We start from the raw sequence: 24,742 nt of genomic DNA on the forward strand, positions 1-24,742 counted from the left end.
AGTTCAAACCTCCTTGAATACCAACCGAGACAAGCCATCCCAGCAACGAGCACCTAGACTCAGCCAGTCTGGGGAACAAGGGACCATGGAGAGGAGTAAGAGGAGATGATGTCACATCAGCAACTTTGTGCCTGCCCTTTCAAAATTAACCAGAGCTGGGAGGTAAGTACAAGTAAGAAGCCTGCCCATCCAATGTCTATACCTGTCTACCTATTAACTGAACAGAAATTTATATTCTTGTCTTTGTCACCTGACTTCTCTACCTAGTCGCCAGATGTCAGTAGCAGCTAGGGACATTTCTACAAACATTTTCAGTTCCAAGTCCTTCCTCTTGCCATTTATTTGCTCTCTAGTATTTTTTTTCCAGCCCCTCAATGCCTCATGAGACTTCTCCAGACTTCATCTAAGGACTCACGCCACCAAGGGACAGCTGCTGCTCACTGTCTTCTCTGGGAGGGGACCAAATTCCAGCCTTTTACCCCTATTGTCAACACCCCTTGTCAGCAGGAAGTAGCTAGGGAGAATCCATGCCCTATTTCATGATTATTAAAGGCTGGAATGTAAGGTCAGCTCTTGGATGGTGAGCAGACTCCACCCTCCTCGCAGCAAAGACTCCACCCAGTACCTGTGTTACCTAGGCAACTGGCACACCTGGAAGAGGTCACATCTGCATCCACTGAGGTCACATCTGAATTTGATGTGGCCACACCTTTCTCTGCCCATACCCTAGATAAGGCCTAGCCCAGGCCCAGACGCTCTCTTTTCTAGCTCTTTCCCAGCTCTCTCTTTCTCAGGTCTTTCCCATGCCTTTCTCAGCCGCATGGAGGGCCAACATGGCCTGGTGCCAGCCAGAACGATGAATAAACCTACCCCTTACCTGAAAAAAAAAATCTACAAGTAAAGATACTGGTGGTAAAAGACAAATACATTTGGACATGATAAGTTATACAGGACTCTACACAAGGAGGATATTCTTAGGAATGGATCACAAAGGTTCAATAGCTATGGCCATCTGATCATATAAAATGATCTCTATCAAAATGAACTTCAAGAAATGGAAACCATGTTTTTTGTTACTTTGCTTCTTATTTTTTCCCTCTTTTGTTGCTGTTTTTTTACTACTGTACCTTTTGTCTTGCATGTAAGTTTATCTGATTTGGGGATGGTAAAGGAGAACAGAGAAATGGTGACATAAAGGGTGAACAAAACAGCCATGATACTCACTAGACACTGTTGAAAATGAACTATATAACTTGTAGGGGAGTGGGGCCAGGAGGGAAAAACTGGGAGAAGAGAAGGGAAGAGGTAACACTGTTCAAAAAGAAATGTTCTCTGCTAGGGGCCAGTGGCTCACACCTGTAATCCTAGCTGCTAGGATCTCAGCCTAGAAGGCTGAGATCTGAGGATCGTGGTTCAAAGCCAGCCAGGGCAGGAAAGTCCATGAGACTTTATCTCCAATAAACCACTAGAAAACTGGAAGTGGTGCTGTGGCTCAAGCGGTAGAGGACACACCTGAGCTAAAGAGCTCAGGGACAGAGCCCAAGCCCAGAGTTCAAGGCCCACGACTGACAAAAAAAAGAAAGAAAGAAAGAAAGAAAGAAAGAAAGAAAGAAAGAAAGAAAGAAAGAAAGAAAGAAAGAAAGAAAGAAAGAAAGAAAGAAAGAAAGGAAGAAAGAAAGAAAGAAAGAAAGAAAGAAGGAAAGGTACTCACTACTTGATTTACTTATCTGTAATCCTTCTGTACATCACCTTTACAATAAAACAATTTAAAAAATGCTTCCTCTGCTCCCTCAAAAGTTGCCATTGTCTATCTAAGAGCAATGCCTTAAGCCAATAAAATTAGAGCATAGATCTTGAAATATGCAAAAGTCCCTATCACAACAGGTGACTCCCTTTAACATGAAATTGTGTTGAAATCAAGAGCCATAGATTTGGAGTAAAAAAACAGATTACATGCTTCCCTTCTTTTATGTATGTGTGTATATATATATATATATATATATATATATATGTTAATCTTTTAATTATTATTATAAAAGTGATGTACAGAGGTGTTACAATTACATAAGTCAGGTAAAGTGTACAGTTCTTTTTGGACAGTGTCATCCCTTCCCTCGCTCTCTCCCAGTTTAGGTGTCATCATTCTATTAAGATATATCATAGCAGCCAGGCACCAATGATTCACGCCTGTAATCCTAGCTACTCAGGATGCTGAGATCTGGGGATTGTGATTCAAAGCCATCCCAGGCAGGAACATCCGTGAGTCTCTTATCTCCAATTAACCACCAGAAAACTGAAAGTGGCACTGTGGCTCAGTGGCTAGAGCACTAGCCTTGAGCTGAAGAACTCAGGGACAGCACCCAGGCCAAGTTCAAGACCCATGACCAATATATATATATATATATGAAACCATTTGGCCTGCTTTTCTCATCTGTAGACTGAACATGATGGATAATTCTGCTCTCTATTAAATGTTGGTGAAACCATACCTTATGTAATGGTTTTCTTTATTATCTTAGAGATCCCTGAGAACAGTGGGTTGTACTAGGGTTGAAGGTTAATGAAGGGTTATGTACAGAAAACAAACACTTGTTTTCTGACCTATGCCTGGTAACTTGATGACTATTATTAGGTAGCCATCGGCAGAGTATGAAGTCTTTAACTTTTTAGCAAAATCAAGGAGAGAATTTGCAGGGTAAACAGGTCCCTATGAAAGAACTTCAGGATCTGAAAATCCAAAAGTGGAATCCTATAGTAATACCTTAGAAACAAAGATAGGAAATCTTTTTTTAAAGGTAAGGGGATCATTAACATGGGAAAGATGACTGGAGATGAGAGAGATTCAAGTTATAGATAGCAGGATCCAAATGTAGAACTCACAGAGATGGTTTAAGAGACAGACAGGCTCAAGAGGCTCCAGAAGCTCTTGGAAAGGTGGTTCTAGATAGTGGTGCACAACAAAAAGAAAACGGTGAAACCATTCTCAATTACTTCTACTTGACTCATTTAAGAACAAGAAATAACCAAAGTTTTATCACATCAGACATATAAGAGAGAAAAGATTCCCTATTGGCCAATGAGTTAAAATCCAGAGTTATTTTTGACATTAAGATATTATTATAATAGGAAAAACAGTCTGTCTAATGGTAAATGGCTTTAAACACCAATGGGTAATACTGACTCTAGAAGACACAATCTGGAAATAGAAGACTGGTACTAAGAGATCTGCCCTAATCCAATCCAAAAAATTAAGATTGCAGTTAGGGAATGCAATGTCATTTCCTCTAGGGATTGTTGATTTCCTGGAGACTTGTGTACAGCAATGTTTTTTAAGTGTTAATGTACAGACTGCCTTTTGCTTCCTGATGCCGCAGAGGTTGCACAGGTCAAGCCTGTGGTCGATGCCAACATGCGCTGTCACCTCCTACCTTCTGGCCGCCCTTGGGGGCAACTCCTCCCCCAGCACCAAAGACATTAAGAAGATCCTGGACAGTGTGGGCATAGAGGCAGACGATGACCAGCTTAACAAGGTAATCAGTGAGCTAAATGGGAAGAGCATTGAAGATGTCATGGCCCAGGGTGTTGGCAAGCTTGTTAGTGTGCCTGTTGACAGGGCTGTAGTTGCTTCTGCTGCACCTGGTTCTGCAGCTCCTGCTGCTGGTTCTGCCCCTGCTGCAGCAGAAGAGAAGAAAGATGAGAAGAATCTGAGGAGTTAGACAATGACACGGGATTTGGCCTGTTTGATTAAATTCCTGGTTCCCTGCAAATAAAGCCTTTTTATGTATCTTGAAAAAAAAAAAGTAGACTGTCAGCAGAGCTAGTGAAACTACAGAATCTTTGAGCTGAAGGTATAGTTTGGTGGTAGAGTGCTAGCCTAGCATGCATGAGGCCCTAGATTCAATTCCCAGCACTTTGTACATACACACACACACACACACTCTCTCTCTCTCTCTCTCTTTTTCTGATTCAGCATACCAGGGCAGGGACTGTGAGTCTGCATTTCTAACAAGTTCCAAAAGGATGCTGATGCTGCTAGCCCTTGGTCTGCACTTTGGATAGCAAGAGTCCAGATTTCTATTATGTTCTTTGGTAAATGGAAATAATTATTGGAGAGAATAGCACTGGGTTTTGTGTTGGATCAATTAAAGCAGATGAATTGCTAGTAATAAAGAAATGGGATTCTAAAAGTTACTTGCCTGCCTAGGTGGGCACTAGTGGCTCATGCCTGTAATTCTAGCTACTCAGGAGGCTGAGCCTTGAGAACGATGGTTCAAAGCCAGGCAGAAAAGTCTGTGAGACTCTTCTCGCCACTAAACTACAAAAAAAAAAACAAAAAAACTGGAAGTGGCACTGTGGCTCAAGTGGTAGAGTGCTAGCCTTGAGTAAAAGCTCAGGGACAGAGTCCAGGACCTGAGTTCAAGCCCTAGGACCAGCACAACAAAACAACAAAAAAAAATGTTACCAGCCCTGTATCTGTGCTGGTGGCCAAATAACAGTATGATCTTTTATAATTATTTATATGTACTTAAGTAGAATATGCACAATTTTTCTATATGGTTTTTACAACTTAAGCCTTTAAAATATGAAGTATGGCTGGCCTTTTGTGGCTCACACCTGTAACCTTAGCTACACAGGAGGCTGAAAATTGAGGACTGCAGTTTGAAGCCAAGCAGAAAAGTCCCTGTGAGACCCTTATCTCCAACTAACCACTCAAAAACCAATAGTGGAGCTGTAGCTCAAAGTGGTAGAGCATTAGCTTTGAGCAAGAGTTCAGGGACAGCACCCAGGCCCTGAGTTTAAGTCCCACAACCACTAAAAGAAAAATAAAATAAAATATGAAGTATAACTGAGAGCTGATGACTCACACCTTTAATCCTAGCTACTCAGGAAGCTGAGATCTGAGGATCATGGTCTGCAGCTAGCCCAGGCAGGAAAATCTATGAGAGACTTATCTCCAATTAACCAGCAAAAAGCCAGAAGTGGAACTGGGGCTCCAAAATGCCATTAAATTGAGGACTAGGGAAACTGCAGGATGCTTTTGAAAATTACAGCTTGGCACTAAATTTTGCCCAAAACATTATATAATAGGCATATATTTTGATAGGGCTGAATGGACATCTCTGAATCTGCGCTTGATGCTCAAGATGTTTTGTTCAAGGAACATGTGACAGAAATGGGGAGGGAAGCAGGGGAGAAAAATTCAAGTATTTGAGAATTGTAGTCCTGGTCCTGCCCTTTGATGCATGTGCATTTGGCCAAGTTGCTGAATCTCTCAGCTTCTAGGTAGGGTCACCCTATTTCTCCTTTATGTACTTGAGAGCTCCTACAAATTACTGTGGTCTTTAGCATGTTGCTTCTCTCGGCAAATTCTCCTGAAGTGCTCTCATCCACTTGTACAACTTGGTACACCAGCACCTGATATTCTTAGTCCAGTTCTTTCTGTGGTTTGTCTCCCGGTACATTTATCTTATTGTACAAAACTCAATGGTTCAAAATATGCAGTGTTGAGATCATCACCATATTCACTTAGCTGTTTTGACTCTTTTTCTTTCTTTCCTTCCTTCCTTTAATCTCTTCCCTTCCTTCTTTTTGAAACAGGAGCAGCTCAGGCTGCCCTGAAACGTCCACTCCTCCCACCTACTGAGTGCTGGAACTATAGGCAGGTGCCACCACGCCCAACTTCACTCTCCCCTCGATCTCAGATGCAAGCACTGCTACTTTTGCAACCTAAATATTTCTGGAATTCATTGCTCTGTGTAGATATCCCATAAGCAGCTCGACTTGGATGTATTCAAGGCCGAACTCATTCCTTTCTCCTTTCAAACCTGCTGTTTTCCACCCTGTTTTACGGAATGTTATCCCCATCTCCTGTCATCAAATCTAGAATCTGGTTGTCATCTTGGATTTCTCCCCATCTCTCAAAACCAGGTAATCACCAATTCCTGGTATTTGGCTTCTTTGGCCTGATCAAACCACTTCTGCTTTCGTTGTTCCTCCTTAACTTCCTGAAGAGTTCCACCAGTTTTCCCACTTCCCTCTAACATGTCCACAAGGCAGGATCACAAAGCGATCCTGTCGCCAACTTCTCACTCCCCCATCTCGCTTTTTAGTCCTTTGACCCCGGGTATGTCTAACCCCGTAGACTGAAGAACACTAGGATTATAAGCCGTTTACCAGTAGTGAGTACCACGCCATCCTCGGGCGGGTTCTGCCCGGGTCAGTCTGTGATGTGTGCCAGCGCCGGGCCCTCAGCCGCAGTGCCTGCGGGGTGCCGGGGCCTTCCTGGGAACCGCCGCACGCCAGCCACCGCTTCCACCCGAGGACGTCCGGGTCACGCCCCGAGGCCGTCACAAGGGCGCCGGCCGCCACGGCGAGCTGGCGGCTCGCGCGGTCAGCTCGGTCCTGGGGAGGCCGAGATGGAAGGATCGCGGCTGGAAGTCAACCCGGGCGGGAAGGTTCATGACACTCTTGTCCCCAACTAACCACCAAAGGAGAGCTGTGCTCACCGGTGGAGAGCTAGCACCGAGCCAGGCCCCGGGCTCAAGCACCAAGACCGGCAAAGAAGGGGCCCAGCGCGTTCCCCGATCCCGGCCTGTGAAAGGGATAAAGGGCCGCTACGTAAGGCTGCGTGCGCGCGCACGCACGCGCGCTCAGGCGCGCACCGGGCCGCCGCGCACTTCCGGGCGGCCTCAGGACTGCGGACCAGAGCGGCTTCCCGCGGCTGGTCCCGCCATTGGCGGGCGTTTGAATGGCGGAAGTGACGAGGGCCGAGCGATGGCCGCCCCTTAGATACGCAAACGGCTGCCGGGAAGCTGCGCGGTGCGGACTGCCGCGGGAGCCCGCCTGCTGCCCGGGTGAGTGCTGCCGCCGCCCGCCTGCGGAGCCTCGGCCCCGGCCGCCCGCGGGCTCGGTTGCGGCTGGACGGCGGCCGGGGGTGGGGGGCGCGGGGTCCGGACGGACGGACAGACGGCGGGAGCGCGGGATCCGAGCGCCCGGACGGACGGCGGGAGCGCGGGGTCCGGACGCCCAGACGGACGGACAGACGGACGGCGGGAGCGCGGGGTCCGGACGCCCAGACGGACGGACAGACGGACGGCGGGAGCGCGGGGTCCGGACGCCCAGACGGACGGACAGACGGACGGCGGGAGCGCGGGGTCCGGACGCCCGGACGGACGCCCGGCCTCGCCCCTGCCCCCGCCTCCAGGCCTCCCGTCTGAGTGCAGTGGTCCTTTAAGAGCGCTGCGTGGAGTCATGTTTTGCCAAGAGCGCTCGCGCGGCTCCACGACCTTTAATCCCTCTGATTATAGACATACACAACATGTACATCCTGTCACTCAGCCTCTGGAACGGCAACCATGAGCCTAACATTTGTGTGAGGCAGTCTTAGGCTCATTAAGTCTCAGTCGTTCGTTTAACCCGCTGTGGCAGATAGCACTCCCCTGATAGAGCTTAAGAAAGCCATACCAACAAGATTAAGTGACTTGGCTAGTGCCTGCTAATTAGTGGGCATGGTTGGTTAATTAGCCCACCTTGTCTGAGTTTAGTGTTTTGTGATTACCACGTGTCAGGAATCTTCTAGATGAAATTTTGCAAGGTAGTAGAATCACCTTTGTTATTGTTACTAAAACATAGAATTTTAATTTTGACAGGAACAAGTAATTTCTTACTAAGTAATTTCCTCATAAATGAGCAACTTAAGGAAGTAGCACCAGCAGTAATAATGATTGATATGTATAAGAAAGGAGTAATGGAAATAGAAAATAACACTTGATAAAGTGACTGGTTTGCACAATTTTCAGTGGTTGATAAAAATAAACAATGGGCAAAAGAGATGAGAAATATGAGTTTATAAGGCCTGTACTATCTATCCATCAATTACTAGGGGAAGAAATAATTATAGTAGAGAAGCCTAGTAAGGCATTGTCTTAACTAACCTATCAAAACTCACATCATCATACAGACATCACATACCTCCTGATAAGTATATTATGACTTTGTGCAATATTTTAAAAAAAAAAATTTCCAGTACTGGAGGACCTAAACTTGTTAGGCAAGTTCTTTACCACTTAAGCCACAACCCTCTATTTTGTTGTTGTTGTTGTTCTGCTACTAGGGCTTGAATTTGGTGCCTGGACACTGCCTCTTATTTTTTTTCACTCAAGGCTGGCACTCTACCACTTGGGTCACAGCACAAGTGACTTTTTGGTAGTTTATTGACTGTAAGAACTCAACAGACTTTGCTTCCTAGACTGGTCTAGGCAAAAAATTAAATATTTTTTTTACCCCAGGTTTTAGCATGGTAGAAAGCAAAGAGCCATTTCACATGAGGCAAGCAAATTCTTCTCTTGGCTCTGCCAAGAGGGCAGGTCCATTAACACAGAGGCCTTTATTTCTTTCATGTATAATATGAAGACAAATAACTGACACCTTAAGTACTGTTACCAAAGCCTTTACCAATTCATTTTACCAATATCACATCAGTATGACTCATTGGAACAGTTTTAAATACAAACATCATAATCCTGTTGAAATAGTGATACTTTAAGTGAATTAAGACACTGAATGTGTCGTCCAAAACTAAGCACCTATGTAGTTGCTTCATGGAGTAAGTTCACAGGCATAAAATGGTATATAAGGTCATCTGTGTCTTCATTGAAGTTACACTGAGATGGAGAATTCACTGGAAAAGTATTGGCCCACGTTAGGTCACCCTAGGTCATATTCTGTTTGTGCCTAATTGAACACAGTGTGCATTTATAGTATGTGAAAATGTTATTAATTATTGTAATTGAAAGGATTCTTCACATCCATCCCAGGGGACCACCCCGAGGCAAGCAGGCACATAAGAAAGTTAATTATAAGGTTTATTAGAGGGGCCATAATTCCCAGGAGCACATGGCAGGTAGTTTTGGGGGGAGAGGGCATGTAGGTGCATGCTCAGGTGGGTCTGGGTGGAGCCAGCTGTAGGGCCTGGGAGGAGTTCAGGTATGGTTGGAGCTGAGAACCAAAGATTAGCATAATGCTAACATTTCCCCACTTTGTTGTTTAATAAAAATAGGGGTACCAGGCCGTGGGTGTGGGGGGAGGTAATGGGTAGAGATCATTTCTTCTGGAGCTACTTCCTGCTGTAAAGGGGTGAAGTAGTCAGGGGTCCCTGCTTCATTGCTCAGCCGAGCACTGTCCAAGAGCCATTTTGCCTGACAGTTTGGTTGGTAAAGGTCCTCATCTTCTCCATGACAATAGTTATCTAAAATGCAAGACACAATAAAAGGCAAAAATTGCTGTTAGTAGCCCAAGAGAGAAATATGCCATGAAGGGATTTATTTCCAGAAGGGGCTATCAAAGACCTGAAATTGCCTTTTCTGTCTCAAATTAGAGATACAGCATGGTACCTGACTCCTGGCATCCTTGGAGGGGGGAGTAAGACTTTTCCTGCTTTGGGATTACAGTAATTTGAGGAGGAGGTAGCAGAGATATTTAAAGATACCAGAGCCAGTGGGTATCATGGGTTCTTTTGGCTTCTTCCTGCTAGCCTGGGAGTATCAAGGAGTCCCCTAGAGCTGGGGGTCTTTAGAGTCTAGGTCTGTGCTGGGCAAGGCAGGGCAATGTAAGTGATGTTTCCAGTTGCCTATAGTAACAGGATGGCCTTGACTTGTTCCCAGGTGGTGCCCTGGGTGGGGGATGTTATCCTGTTAAAAGAAACTTTTGAAAGGTCAGACAAAAAGCTGACAAGGTAACAAGGTCAGTTAACATAAATGATATAGGAGAACACCCATTGGCCATGGGCCAGAAGCATTCCATTTGGAGTATAAGCCCAGTTGTGGCTTATTACAAGAAAGGAGGAATAACTGGACTCAGGGCAGGAAGGGGGTGTCTAGGGTATTCTTGGCACCTGGGTAGGGGAGAGCATAATGGGCTGGTTGGGAGTACCAGGCAGAGGCTACTATAAATACAAATAGCAGGTAACAAAGGCAAGACAGTAATTTTCTGTCCAGTTAGAAGGTAGACAGGCATGGACATTAGGTGGGCAAGCAACTGTTTTTCTTGATCTCCTGGCTCTGATTAAAAGAGCAAGTGTAAAGACTCCATTTAGGATGTCATCTCTTATTCCTCTCCATTTTCCATTGTCAGGATTGACTTTGTCCTGGGGGGGGGGGGGGGGGGGAACGTTCCTCAGCATTCGTTGTTGGGATAGCTTGTCCCAGCTGGCATTCACAGGGTGTGCACTCAAGGTTGTCCCTGAGCACTTCTACTCCAGGCTAATGCTCTACAACTTAAGAATTACAATACCGTTTTCAGCATGCAGCTGGATACTTGGAGGTGAGAGTCTCTTGAGCCAGCTTCCAGCCTGGGTCTTTACTAATTAGTCAGGAGATGGAGTTGTGCGTGGGCTGGGTTTGAACTGTTGCAAAAGGAGTCTTTGTCACAAAAGCCCTTTTTATTTCCAGTTAAAACAACAAGGAGATCAATGGAGATAGAGGTTACCTATAACTTGTTAACAGTTTGACTAACAATTACTTGCCGGAGTTTTGTAATAACATCGCAGTAGATATTTTTAAATTGCAACTGATTGGCATTCTAAGTACTGCCCATTGCCCCTGGGCAGCCTGTTTAAAATGGCTTATATTCAACAGTTAATTTTTAACAGATGTACAGACCTTTTCTTGGGCTATAGTAGCATAGGCTGTTTAGCACTATGGTTTGCAGAAGCATTTTTCTGGATGGTTGAGGAACCTGATCTCTAGTGACACCAACAATGCCTACCTGTGTAGGCCTTTAGACAGATCTCAACAGGGACCTAACCTCAGGTCTACAAACTTTCTTTCCTTGGCAGATGAATTTATATGGCTGGTGCCAGTTCAAGTCACTACCAATTAGGACTTTGAGCAGATACAGGGGGGTTGGGATTTAAATTATCCCTCACATTTTACAACCTTAGCGTTTACTACCCACTATCACAGATGACTGGCAAGTTCTTGCCCAGTTAGACAGATATGGGCATTAGGAAAGCATGCTTACAAACTTATCTTCCCATGACCTCCTGGCTCTGATCAGCTTTTGAAGGGCCAAGCACAAGTGACTCCAGGATCTGACACCATTTTTGCCATCCATGTGGTTGTTTGTAATTGCCTCTGGATGTTGAAACATTGCCAGGGTCCCCAGAGTGCCTTTCTCCAGGCTGGGATAAATGCATCTTTGGCATTCTCCTTGGTCGGTTGCTGGACTTGAACTCAGGGTTTGAGTGCTATCCCTCAGCTCTCCAGGTCAAGGCTAGCACTCTGCCACTTTGAATTCTTAAGCAACTCCACTTTTCAGTACTCTGCTGGCAGATTAGAGATGACAGTCTCACAGGGACCTTTCTCTGTTTCTCTGCCTGGCTGGTTTCAAACCACAGTTCTCAGATCATTGGGGCCCTTGCGGTGAGTTCTGGGCACTTGGCCGACATTTTGCTCAGAGCAGGGCTTAGTAGCCCACCAAGGCCCAAGTGGCCTTACTATAGAAATACAGAAATTGGAAACCCAGATCTCTGGTCAACTGGTCACTTACGTTGGGGTAGGACTTAATTAGCTGGTGTTGGATGGGCAGCAGGTAGAGGGCGTGGTCAGAAGAAAATTACCTAGGTGGTCCAACTCTGGCTGGAGTGTAGGATTGCAGGCTAGGTCCCTGGGCAGCTGGTTGGACCCTCACCCGAAGTGGAGCAGGGAGCAAATCCACCAGGGAACCTATCCTCGGTTTTGGCACCAAATGAAAGGCTCCTTCACATCCATCCTGGGACCACCCAGAGGCAAGCAGGCACACGAGAACGTTAATTATAAGGTTTATTAGAGGGACTGTATTTCCCAGGAGCTGGAGTACATGGGAGGTGGGGAGAGTGAGGTAGGTGCATGCTCAGGTAGGTCTAGGTGGAGAGGGAGTAGCCAGCTGTAGGGCAGGAATTCCAGGGCTGGGAGGAGCTCAGGTATGGATGGAGCTGAGCACCAAAGGTGGACATAATGTTAACAGTAATTAATATTAGTTTTAGTTTAATATTTTTTTATTTTGTGTCAGCTATCGAAACCAGGGTATCACACATGCTAAGCACATTCTCTACCACTGAGCTACTTTCCAGCTTTTTGGGGGAGAGGAGGGGTTGTTTTTTATTTTTTTCTGGTCGGTCGTGGTGCTTGACTCTGAGCCTGGGCCCTGTCTCTCAGCTCTTCAGCTCAAGGCTAGCACTCTGCCACTTGAGCCACAGCACCACTCCCAACCTTTTCTGTTTATATGGTGCTGAGGAATCAAACCCAGGGCCTCATGCATACAAGGCAAGCACTCTACCACTGAGCCATCTTCCCAGCCCTTGTGTTGCTATATATATCAGGTTGGCCTTGAACTCAGAATCCTTCTGCCTGCCTCCTGAGTGCTGAGGTTACATGTGTAAGATTTTTTTTGAATGACAGCCACCATCTTTCAATTATTAAGAATATATCTACAAAAGGAAAATTGATCAAAAACTAGAAGAAGTAATACCAAGACAACAGTAGAAGGTAATATGCATTATACCTGGATAGGGCAAGAATGGATGAGCAGAGCAGCATTTACTAGAAGACTGCATCATGGAAGTGGCAGGCTTCAGCTACTTTCAAAGGTTGAAGTGTGCAGGAGTATAGCTTGTCATAGTAAAGAGGCCTGAGAAAGAGACTTAAGATAAAGTCATGATGCCAGCACCAGTGGCTCACACCTGTAATTCTAGCTACTCAGGAGACTGAGATCTGAAAATCACAGTTCAAAGTGAAAATCCCCAGTGTGAAAGTAGAAATACATCTGGTTCATCTAAATACCACATCCAAATGAATTATTCTAATAGAAGTGAGTATTGTTTTATTTTTTGTTTTTTGTTCTTGTCATCGGACTTGAACTCTGTCCCTAAGCTTATTTGCTCAAGATTAAACCAATACCACTTGAGCCACAGCTTCACTTCCATCTCTTTTACACTTGCGCTCCAGCTTCACTTCCATCTTTTTTTTTTTTTGGTCCAGTCATGGGGCTTGAACTCTGGGCCTGGGCACTGTCCCTCAGCTCTTCAGCTCAAGGCTAGCACTCTACCACTTGAGTCACAGCACCACTTCCGGCTTTTTTCTTTTTGCTTATGTGGTGCTAAGGAATCAAACCCAGGGCCTCAGGCATGCAAGGCAAGCACTCTACCACTGAGCCACCTTCCCAGCCCCCACTTCCATCTTTTTTAATGATTAATTGGAGATGACTAATTTTGATGATTAATCTTTCATCCGGGAACAGTGATCCTTGCTTGTAATCCCAGTTACTCAGGAGGCTGAGATCTGTGGATCACACTTCAAAGCCAGCCCAGGAAAAAAAGTCATCATGAGATTCTTATTTCCAACTAACCACTTAAAAGCTGGAAATGGTGCTGTGGCTTAGAGTGGTAGAGCGCTAGCCTTGAGCAAAAGAGCTCAGGGACAGTGCTCAGGTCCTGTGTTCAAGCCTCATGACTGACAAAAAAAAAGTCTTTCCTCTCACAGACTTTTCTACACAAGCTGGATTTGAACTGCAATCTTCAGAGCTCAGCCTCCTGAATAGCTAAGCTTGCAGGTATGAGCCATCGGTGTCCAGCCTAATAGAGATTTTTAAAGTGATCAATGATACCTTTGTAATTATTAAAGAATAATTTGCTGTAGAATAAGCCCATGGGATTGCTGCAGTTATGAGATGCAGTGATGCTTGGCACTCCAATTATTTACAACAGACCCAGCAGATGGATATAGCTCAGCTTGCTTGTTCAGCTGGAGTTCTAGACCACTTGAGCCTTCATTTCTGCTTTTTGTAGGTTATTTTGGAGGAGTTTCTTAGACTTTTCTGCCAACCACAGTGTTGGCTTCATACTGATCCTCTGTCTCAGCCCTTTGATTAGCTACAGTTATAAATGTGAGCCAGCCACATTGGACTTCTGCTTTTTCATTCAAATGAAGTAAACTGAAAATGCCAATAGGAGTAAGTCAGATCTCAGATAATTCTAGGTAAATAGTATGCGACAAGTAGAGGCGAACTCTACCAAACCTTTCTGTTTCATTCTTTACTTCTTTTTAACCATTGTTCTGAGATCCAAAGGCTGGATTTATAATTATTAGTAAATAAGCTGGCTCTTTCTTGTTTTACCCCTCCCCGCCCCATTATTTTACTTGTATGTGCATAGCCATTTTTGGGGTTTTTTTTGGGTCAGTCAGGGGGATTGAACTCGGGGCCTGGGCACTGTCCTTCAGCTCAAGTGCTCTACCACTTGAGTCACAGAGCCACTTCCAGTTTTCTGGTGGTTTATTGGAGATAAGAGTCTCACGGACAAAAAAAAAAAAAGAGTCTCACGGACTTTCCTGCCTGGGCTGGCTTTGAACTGAGATCCTCGGATCTCAGCCTCCTGAGAAGCTAGGATTACAGACGTGAGCCTTTTAACTGTCATAAGTATGAATATGAATTTTTTAAATTATTTTAATGTCTGCTACCCTATTCAATCATTATCCAATAATCTTTTCTTTGTGGGAAGTGAACTTAGGGCCTCACACTTGCTAGACCAGAGCTCTATTTCGGCCACAGTTCCAGCTCAATATTTGATCTCTTTATAGATATTTTTATTTTCTTTCAATTCAGATCATTTATATTTAAAATACACAGAAATGAAGAGAAAAGTAGTGAATGCTGGAAAGCTGAGATTAAGTCCTAATGAGGAAGCTTGCATTTTGAAGGAAGATTATGAAAGAAGACGAAAACTAAGATTGCTACAGGTATGATTTATTGGGATTTATTTTAACTTCTTTATGTTCCTCAAATCATGTGTTTCTCATTGGAGTGTTTAAATGAAATACTTCATTTAAGTGTTTTTTTTTATATAAGAGCACTAGTTCTTGTGTATTAACCAGGTTTGGAACATTTTGAAAAAAAAATGGTAAGTAGATTAGAGATGAGTTGGAGGGTAGATGTGTAACTCAATAAATATTAGAAAATAATTCCAGTTTAAATGATCTGAAGTTGGCAGAAATTAAAATAGGAAGTTTAGATTGACTTTGAAGAAAATATATTGGAAAGATTATTGGCTTTGTTATTAGATGATTTCTCAGGAAATTATAGATTATTATCCTGTTCTGGCAGTGGAGAATAAGAATGGAGTCTTTGTGAAGTACGCTTTAGATGTGATTGTGTCTAGAATTGGAGATGTTGTCCACTAGAAATGGAGCTCTTGTCTGGCTGTTAGAGCTCTTCTGAGCCCTGAATTTTTTTCTCATATTACTATCTTAGCCTCTTATAGATTGTTAAGATGGTAGTGCCTGTTCCTCTAGGGGTTTAGAGTCAAGTGTAAAAACCAAAATTAAGAGACTTTGCGAGCCTTGTACTCAATACTCATCTTCCAGGTTCGAGAGCAAGAAAGGGACATCGCCTTACAGATAAGAGAAGACATAAAGCAGAGGAGGAACGAGCACTTAACTCGTTTGGCAGAGGAGCTCAGGGCACAATGGGAAGAAGCCCAAACTCAGAAAATACAAAACTTGGAAAAATTGTATTTGGCAAGTTTAAGAGAGATGGGAAAGGGACATCGGCAAGCCAAAGAAAATGTGAGTGACCTTATTTGACTACTTGATTGGTTGTAGCAGTGATATTTTGTCAGAGTAAATGATATTGTGTAATGTTTGTAGATCTGTGTATTTTGAATTTGCTTTGAGCAGCCTCAGACAACTTCTTTTGCTTAATATAACTTGAAAATAATATTATGTGCATTTCTTAGTAAATCATATCAAGTAAAATACTTATTCCTATGATGCTTGAATTAGCACTCTTCCATATTTTCTCCATTTGTGTAAATCAAGCAATAGCTTTTTAAATCAAAACTTCTTAAGCATTTTGGACAGATTCCAATTTAGATTTCCAATTTTAGTACCATTCTTGATATGTTGAGTATCTGGGTGAACATAAATACACTTACATTTCATATTTAGATAGAAAAACTGATAACAGAATGGCAAAAGAGTTTATTCCCTTTTTAAGGCTGTTCCTTGACTTACTTTTATTTGTTTATTGTCACTTATGGTTAGAAAATAGTATGCTTCGGCTGGGAAGTGGCTCAGTGGTAGAGCGCTTGCCTTGCATGCCTGAGGCCCTGGGTTCGATTCCTCAGCACCACATAAGCAAAAAGAAAAAAGCCGGAAGTGGCGCTGTGGTTCAAGAGGTAGAGCACTAGCCTTGAGCTGAAGAGCTGAGGCACAGCGCCCAGGCCCAGAGTTCAGGCCCCACGACCGGACCCCCCAAAAAAAAGAAAATAGTATGCTTCTTAGCCTCAGTCACACAGTAAACAGGCTGGTTCCAAGGAAGACGAATCTGTGGTAACATTTAGTAGAAAAAACAAATATCTTTAAGCAGCCTATTTTTCTCCTGGTTTTCATCTATGTTTTTAGTAATAGCCCTAGGTTCTGACATTAGCTTTTTGTGGCTTTGATGTCAGATTTTGCACCATTAACTTTTGTGCTTTAGCTAATCAGGAGACTGAGATCTGAGGATTGCAATTTGAAGCCAGCCCTGGCAGAAAAGTCCACGAAACATGACTCTTGTCACCAGTTACAGCCAGAAGTGGAAGTGTGGCTCAGGTGGTAGAATGCCAGCCTTGAGCAGAAAAAGACAAGCGAGAGAAGCTGAGGCCTATAGTTTAAGCCTCCATACCAGCGCGCACACGCACGCACGCACACACACACACACACACACACACACACCAGTTACAGCCAGAAGTGGAAGTGTGGCTCAGGTGGTAGAATGCCAGCCTTGAGCAGAAAAAGACAAGCGAGAGAAGCTGAGGCCTATAGTTCAAGCCTCCATACCAGCGCACGCGCACACACACACACACACACACACACACACACACACACACACACACACACACACACACACACACACACACACACACACACACACACACACACACACACACACACACACACACACACACACACACACACACACACACACCACTTTGTACTTCGGTGCAGTTTTCTCCAACCTTGGTCATTTCAGTGGCACTGAATGGTTTTTCCCTGGCTGAGAGACACCCAAGTATTACTGTATATTTAGCATGTTTTCTTGTTTGAACTCTGTTAGCTTGCTTCTGTTTGTCCTTGCTTCTGTTGTAGCCTATGATTGGTGATATTATTATTATTATTATTATGCTTTGGGAGGTACTGGGTAGCATGAGGGCAGAGATGACAAAAATAAGTAATGTCTATACTGATATGAAATATAGATGCATTTGTTTAACATGACATTTTAAGTAATATGTGCTTTTAGCAACCAGATTTGGATGCTGTGGCACGGCGAGCAGCAGAAAGGAAGAAAAAAGCAGAAGTGAGACATAGAGAAGCCCTGAAATTACAGAAAATTCAAAAAGAAATGTCTCTGAAACAGAAAACCTGGTAGTGTAATTTTTACCATATTATTTTCAACCATAGCTAACATTGTTGAAAAAAGAGTACATATGATATTGTGTGGGCTAGGAATGTGGCTCAGTGGTAGAGTGCTTGCCTAGCATGCATGAAGCCCTGAGTTCGATTCCTTAGTACCACATAGACAGAAAAGGCCGGAAGTGGCGCTATGACTCAAGTGGTAGAGTGCTAGCCTTGAGCAAAGAAGCTCAGGGACAGAGCCCAGGCCCTGAGTTCAAGCCCCAGGACTGGCAAAAAAGATATTATGTAAGCCTATTACGTAAAAGTCATATAGTGTATCCACTGCATTATTAAAGTACATTTAAAACAGTGCAGTGGGGGAAAGGTTTACTTGTGATAACTGATGAGTATTGCCATGTTGTAGTCTGAACGTTCTGCAGAAATGGATGGACTACTCAGAATGTAAGGTAGCCAAAATCTAAAATATGTCTGTCTCTGATGTAAAAGGGAAATAAAATTGATGCGATTAAGAATGTTAGGACAATGGGTTAGGCGCAATGGGTGACAATGTTATCAGACACCTTGTACTCATGTACTGTTTTGTAGAATGGGAACTTCTTTGTACAACTACTTAAAGATCTAATAATTTTTAAAAATGTAAAAAAAAAACAAAAAACATTAGGACAGCTTGTAGACCTTGTGGATGTCATTAGGTTGGTTTTCTTTGTTTTGGGGGTTTTCTTCATGTTTTAAAAATGCCGGGCACCAGAGGCTCATGGCTGTAATCTAGCTACTCAGGAGGCTGAGATCTGAGGATCGCAGTTCAAAGCCAGCCTGGGCAGGAAAGTCCATGAGAGTCCAATAAACCACCAGAAAACCGGAAGTGGTGCTGTGGCTCAAGTGGTAGAGCACTTGCCTTGAGCTGAAGAGCTCAGATACAACGCCCAGGCCCAGAGTTCAAGTCCCATGACTGACAAAAAAAAAGAAGAAGAAGAGTTTTAATGGTGTCTGATGGTCAGTTTGTACAGTGGCCCATCTTACTTGATATGTACTTTGTAACTGTTCTAAAGAATACTAGATGTTTGTGAAAATGTTATAGAGTTTTCCGTAGATTGGCGTCTTCCAGTTGGTAATGTCCACTATGGATGGGCTTTTGTTATATAGTGTGCTAAGCCGGTAGGCTTAGGCTAGAGTCTATGCCTTTGATGTTTCTAACTCTGATAGAACCTGAGAGATTAAGTGATGATCTCTTGTTTTTTAAGGCATATAAATGCTCGGAAGGAAGCATTGCTTGTGGAAAAGGAGAGATCTGCCAAAATTACAAGCTTGCCAATTCCTCCTCCAGCTCCTTTTGAGGTAAATTACTTTGAGCTCTGAGAGGAATTAGTTCATAATAATTCATGATGTTTAAATTTTATTGGAGTTTATCATTTGTTTAAACTTAAATGTTTAGCTGAGCAGAAGTGGATTATTCTTGTGATCCTAGCTACTCAGAAGGCTGAGATCTGAGGATCATGGGTCAAAGCCAACCTGGGCAAGAAAGTCAATGAGACTTCTACTTCCAATTAATCACTAAAAAGCCAGAAATGGATTGTTGCTCAAGTGGGATGGAGTGCTAATCCCAGGGACAAATGCACAGGCCCTGAGTTGAAGCCCCAAGACTAGCACAAAAACAAAACTTAATCTTTAATTGTGTAAGTAACATTTGAGTGTATCTGGAGTATATGTGCATACATGTACAATATAATTCTTTCTGAGGGACAAGGACAAAGGGAAGACTAAGTATGGATGATGAATAATTGTGCAGTACATTACAACTATATAGGAAAATGGCATAAAGAATCTCAGTGAGAAGGATTGGGATTGGGGGGGAGGGGGGAGGCTGGGAAGGGATGTGAAGGGTAAACAAAGGAGGAGGCTGCAATGCTTGGTAAGAAATGTACGCATTATCCTGCCCATGTAATTGTAACCCCTCTGTACAGTATGTTCACAAATTAAATTAAAAAAAAAAAAGAATCTCAGTGAGAGCTGTAGATCTGCTAACATGGAGATGAATGAGGATCAGTGATTAAAACAGCTTATTTACATCTATGAAAGTAGAACAGTGAGACTGGTGGAGGATGTGTTGGAAAGAGGGGAAGTAAGGGAGAGTGGAGGAGGTGAAGATGGGGATGTTGTATTCATGTATGGAAATGTTACCATGAAAAATCCCTTGTATAACTAATGTATACCGGTAACAATCTTACTCCTGATATGTAGACTTAAAAAAAAGCAATACTGGGCTGGGAAGGTGGCTCAGTGGTAGAGCGCTTGCCTTGCATGCCTGAGGCCCTGAGTTCGATTCCTCAGCACCACATAAGCAAAAAGAAAAGAGCCGGAAGTGACGCTGTGGCTCAAGTGGTAGAGCACTAACCTTGAGCTGAAGAGCTGAGGGACAGCGCCCAGGCCTAGAGTTCAGGCCCCATGACCAGATCCAAAATAATAATAATAATAAAAAAAGGCAATACTTATTCATGTATTGCCTAGTTTTGCTCAATTTGGTGATAATTTTGAGTGTGTAAATATGTGGGTGTGCACGGATATGTGCAGACACTGAATCTTGAATGCATGGCCTCATGTTCTTGCTTGGGTTTTTCACTCATGGCTAGTGCTCTGCCTCTTGAGCCACATATATCCAGGGGTGTTTTGCCAGTTAATTGGAGTCTTTTTCTGTCCATATTGGCATATTGTCCATATTCTGTAATGCTCAAGTCTCAGCTTTCTGAGTAGCTCAGATTACAGGCATGAGCCCCAGAACCTTCCTAGAATTGATGGTAATTTAACCTTTAAAATGCAGCCCCAGTTTTGGGAAGAGAGAGAGAGAGTGTGTGTGTGTGTGTGTGTGTGTGTAGTATGTCCATTTATGCCTTTATTTTTCTGGAAGTACTGGCCATTAGGAATTATGAATTAAATCTTATTTTTATTCCAATTACATAAAGAAGTCTGTTTGGTGGTTTTTGGAGTTTTTTGGTTTTTTGGTGTTTTTTTTTTTTGCTTGCGTATATATGTGTACGTTTGTATGTGGACATGTATGGCAGTCCTGAGAGGCTTGAACTCAGGGCCTGAGCTCTGTCTCTGAGCTTTTTTGCTCAAGGTTAGCACTCTGCCACTTGAGCCACAGCTCCACCTCTGGCTTTTTGGTAGTTAATTGGAGATAAGAAATTCATGGACTTTTCTGCCCGGGATGGTTTTGAACTGAGATCCTTTGATCTCAACATCCTGAATAACTAGGATTACAAGCATGAGCCACTGTGCTTGGCTGGTTTGGTTTTGGTTTGTTTTGGTTTGCTTTGGTTTTGAAGCATTGACTTTAAAAGTTACTGAGTGGCTAGGCGCCTTTGGCACATTCCTGTAACCCTAGCTACTCAGGAGATTGAGACCCTGAGGATCATATTTCTGAAGCTAGCAAGATCTTTTGTGGAGTGGAACATTCTTCTCTGATATAAGTTAGTGTATTATTATTATCTCTGAATTTCTTCTTTGTAATTTCATTTTCTTTCTGTTCTTTCGCATTTTCTTCCTTCCCCTTTTTCTGGTGGTACAGCAGGTTGCTACAACTCATTTTCAGCTTTGGCCAGATATTTATCATCTGAAAGCTTGTGCCAGGCTCCATCCCACCATCCCAAAGATTCTGATTTTAATTGGCTTAGTAGAGGGCCGGTTTGTCCCCACTTTCTTAAAGCAGTTCAGACAATAATACTCTAGTTACTGGTTATATTAGTTTTTGTTAATACCACCTTTGTCCCATTTTCTTAGTATTATTTCTTCTTTTTTTTTGGTTGGTCATGAGGATTGAAGTCTGGGCCTGCCTGTGTGCTGTCCCTCAACTCTTCACATCAAGACTAGTGCCCTACCACTTAAGCCATAGCCCCATTTATTGTTTCTTTTTTTAAAAAAAATTATTGCTCAGTTTTCTACATTAAAGCTAAATCTGATTCTCAATCCACTCTTTTTTTTTTTTTCTCATCCTCCCTTTTTCCCTCCATTCCTGTGCTCTCTTAGAAGATTTTTTTGTTGTTGTTGCTGTTCTTTTTTTTTTTTTTTTTTTTTATTGTAAAGCTACTATACAGAGGGTTACAGTTACATGAGTGAGGTTATGAGTACACTTCCTCTTGAACATTGTTACCCCCTCCATTGTTTTCCCCCTACCATCCCCTCCCTCCCTCCCTTCCCCGAGGTTCTTTTTTTTTTTTTTTGATTGTGATTAAATGATTACATAATTTCAAAGTCACAAGTTCATTCTAACTTCCCTGGAGCAAATTGTCTACCACAGTCTGTAATATATAACAGTGTTCACATGTTATATACCATATTTGTGATCAGCAGCATGGGGATATTTAGTAGTGGTTCAACCAGATGAGCGGGAGTTCTTTGTTTCTTAAGTCCTGTGAGTTTTGTCGTATCACCTAACCTTTTGGATTTAGCATCCACTTTCAATCCACTCTTACACTTTTCTTCCTTCAAGCTTGTGTTAAATTTGTGTCAGTGTCTACACTTTGCAGTTTTTACGAGTTTTCTTAGAAATCAGTTAGGACAAAAATTGTCACAATGACTCTGTTACAAGAAAAACTGTATACCTACTTGAAAAGACAGGCTAGCCTAGTGCAGAAGAAAGTCGGCAGAAGCATTAGCATTTCCTTGTAAATATTTCTTTCACCATGTTAGATGTAAAATGTTGTATTATTAGAACCGTTACTTTGAGCTCCTTAAAGGCAGGGACCATTATTTTATTTTACTTTTCAGTATCATCATACAGTAGGTAATTAAGAGATTTTGTGTTTGAGTTAACTAGATGCCAGTGCAAAATGTGATAGACCAAATCTGCTTTTATGACACAATGTAGGAAAGTAGGAGTAGTAATTTGTCTCAGCTTTGTGAGAATTATTTTGTTCCTAATTAGTATACTTAAATTAATTGGCCAGGGCCTCAACACCAAAACAAAATATGTCATTAAACATTGAGAAGTGAACTGATATGCACTACAGTGGAATTTTTATGATTTTTATGACTCAGTATGGAAAAGACATAATAACATAATAACAGTATGGAAAAAACATAATAGTCTGGGGGCTTTTCTGGTTTTTATTTACATATGGAATACCTTGCCAAGTACAGTAAACTCATGCCTGTAATCCCAGCTACTTTGGAGGTAGAGATTCTCAGGATCACAGATTAAAGCCAGCCTATCTCTTAATATGTGAGGCATAATGGTATATATCTATGGTCCCAGCTATCCTGGGAAGCCTTAGGTAGGAGGATTCTGGATGGGACCAGCCCAAGAAAAAAAATGTGAGACATACCCAAAAAATAACTAAAGCAAAAAGGGGCTAGATGTCTGACTGAAGGTCTAGATTAGTTGCTTACCAAGCATGAGGTTCTTGAGTTCAAACCCTAGTACTACCAAAAAAAAAATCTCATTGGCAATGAAGTTCAGAGGAAGGAAGTATGACTATCTAGCATATATGAGGCCATGAGCTTAATCCCTAGTCTGAGGCGGCGGGTGGGGGGAGGGGGGGATGTGTGTGTGTGTAAAACATCTCTTTAACTTGAAATTTGAAGTGAAGTAAAAGACAGCTAGAAGATGTTTTGAAGTACTGGACATCTAGTACTTCCATAAAAATTTGAAATAATTTAGCTCTAGTAAAAAGTTTCTTGTAGGATATTTAGCTCATCTCAAATGAGCTTACAGCTAATTTTCAATCCATATTCTGTCACTAATGACACAAGGCCATACACTAGGCATGTTACAGAGAAAAGAAAAAGGTTTTGGTGTATGGTCCAAGGTTGAGGGACTTAGACACAGTCTGATGTTGTTCTTTACAGTGGCAGAGCTCATTTGGTGAGGAGTGTTACATGGCCAGAATCAAGGAGTGTGCCAGACTGCCTTGTATAGCAACTCTGGAAAAAATTGAGAGGATTAGTCTGCTCCTGAAAGGAGAGCCTCCCAGAGGTTCCACCTGGCCCCCAGTAATATCTCATAATGGGGACTAAGTGTAAGATTTAGAAGAGGACAAACCATAGCATAATTAAAACACAATTAGGATCCAGCTGTCAGTGAATGTTAACTCTGTTAATCTGAACATCTATGTTTTATATTCCTCTTCGCAGAACATTGAAATAAAAAAGATTTCTTCAGTGAAAACCAATAGTTCTACCTACCATCATATGTCCACATTTGTGAATAGACAGATGGATACATCAGAGGTGATTGACTTTTTCTTTCTTCTGTGTTCACTGAATTGAGTTATATCATGGTTCTATGTCTAATGTTGCCAGATTTCAAATTTTAAACAGTTTTACTTAAAGGCTATGCTAGCATAATAGGTATCAAAGCCTCTTAAATATGTTTTTGAGTTTTCATGTCAGGTGTATAATGGCTGTTTCACTGGTTCTTTCAAAATAGATTTTCTTGCTCTCATTAAGTGTACAAAATAATGGGTTTTATGATTCTCTAAATTTGATTTAAAAAATTTTTATCATAAATAGTGGTCTTTGTGGTGAAAATTTTAGATTTGTACATGGTAACTATGGTTAAGTGCTAATTATTATATCACCAAAAGTATATTTTGGTTAATACCTTAATGAATTAATCTTAGTCTTTATATATATATATATATATATATATATATATATATATATATATATATATATATATACGTGTACTTTTCAAAACATGATTTTTAATAGTCACTTAGTATTAATCATTGGGTTTATTTAACTCATTATTTTGGGTTTTACTTCTTTAAATAATGCACATTTATATCCATAGCATTTGAAAGACTAGATTCTAGAAGAGCAGTTTTTGATTCCTAACTATAATACTTAATGCAGATCATTGAATTGCTTTTTATAAAGTATCTATGAGAATGGTGCTTTTATACACCCTTGTCATATGGAGGAAGTTATGGCTTAAAAATGATTGCCATCTGGCACTGGTGACTCATGCTACTCAGGAGGCTGAGACCTAAGAATCTTGGTCTGAAGCCTACCTTTTTTTCCCTCCTTTCTGGTCAGGAAAGCCTGTGAGACTCTTACCTACAATTAACCATCACAAAGACGGAAGTGGAGCTGTGGCTCAAGTATTAGAGCTCTAGCTTTGAACAAAAAAGTTCAGAGACAACACACAGGCCCTGAGTTTAGGCCCTGGAATTGCACCCCCTCCCCCCAAAAAAAGAGATTACCAGCTTCGAGTGACAAATGATATTTTTGTTATTATGACTACTATAGATTTTATTTTTTAATTTTTTTATATTTTATATATTTGGCTAGTAGGAAAGTAAACTATCAATGTAGTA

General features: G+C 42.2%; 1 protein-coding gene and 1 pseudogene across 7 annotated transcripts in view; both read left to right on the forward strand.

Moving 5' to 3' along the window:
• Window positions 1-3,337: 3,337 nt before the first annotated feature.
• LOC122112411 lies at window positions 3,338-3,784 on the forward strand (annotated as a pseudogene).
• Window positions 3,785-6,724: 2,940 nt separating this feature from the next.
• Cep295 (centrosomal protein 295) overlaps window positions 6,725-24,742 on the forward strand; it is a 52,935-nt gene continuing 34,917 nt past the window's right edge. For 3 of the 7 annotated variants that reach the window (XM_042685207.1, XM_042685209.1, XM_042685210.1), the window contains exons 1-6: window positions 6,730-6,854; window positions 14,638-14,771; window positions 15,396-15,596; window positions 17,314-17,438; window positions 18,671-18,764; window positions 23,556-23,651. In XM_042685207.1, the coding sequence (XP_042541141.1) occupies window positions 6,749-6,854; window positions 14,638-14,771; window positions 15,396-15,596; window positions 17,314-17,438; window positions 18,671-18,764; window positions 23,556-23,651 (756 nt within the window). In that variant the 5' untranslated portion in view covers window positions 6,730-6,748. Of the gene's footprint in view, window positions 6,855-14,637; window positions 14,772-15,395; window positions 15,597-17,313; window positions 17,439-18,670; window positions 18,765-23,555; window positions 23,652-24,742 lie in introns of those variants that run through there. The other 4 variants (XM_042685216.1, XM_042685211.1, XM_042685208.1 and 1 more) reach the window with 4 other exon arrangements.

Source organism: Dipodomys spectabilis, unplaced genomic scaffold (assembly GCF_019054845.1).
Source record: "Dipodomys spectabilis isolate Male_0828 unplaced genomic scaffold, ASM1905484v1 ptg000094l, whole genome shotgun sequence".
NCBI lineage: Eukaryota > Metazoa > Chordata > Mammalia > Rodentia > Heteromyidae > Dipodomys > Dipodomys spectabilis.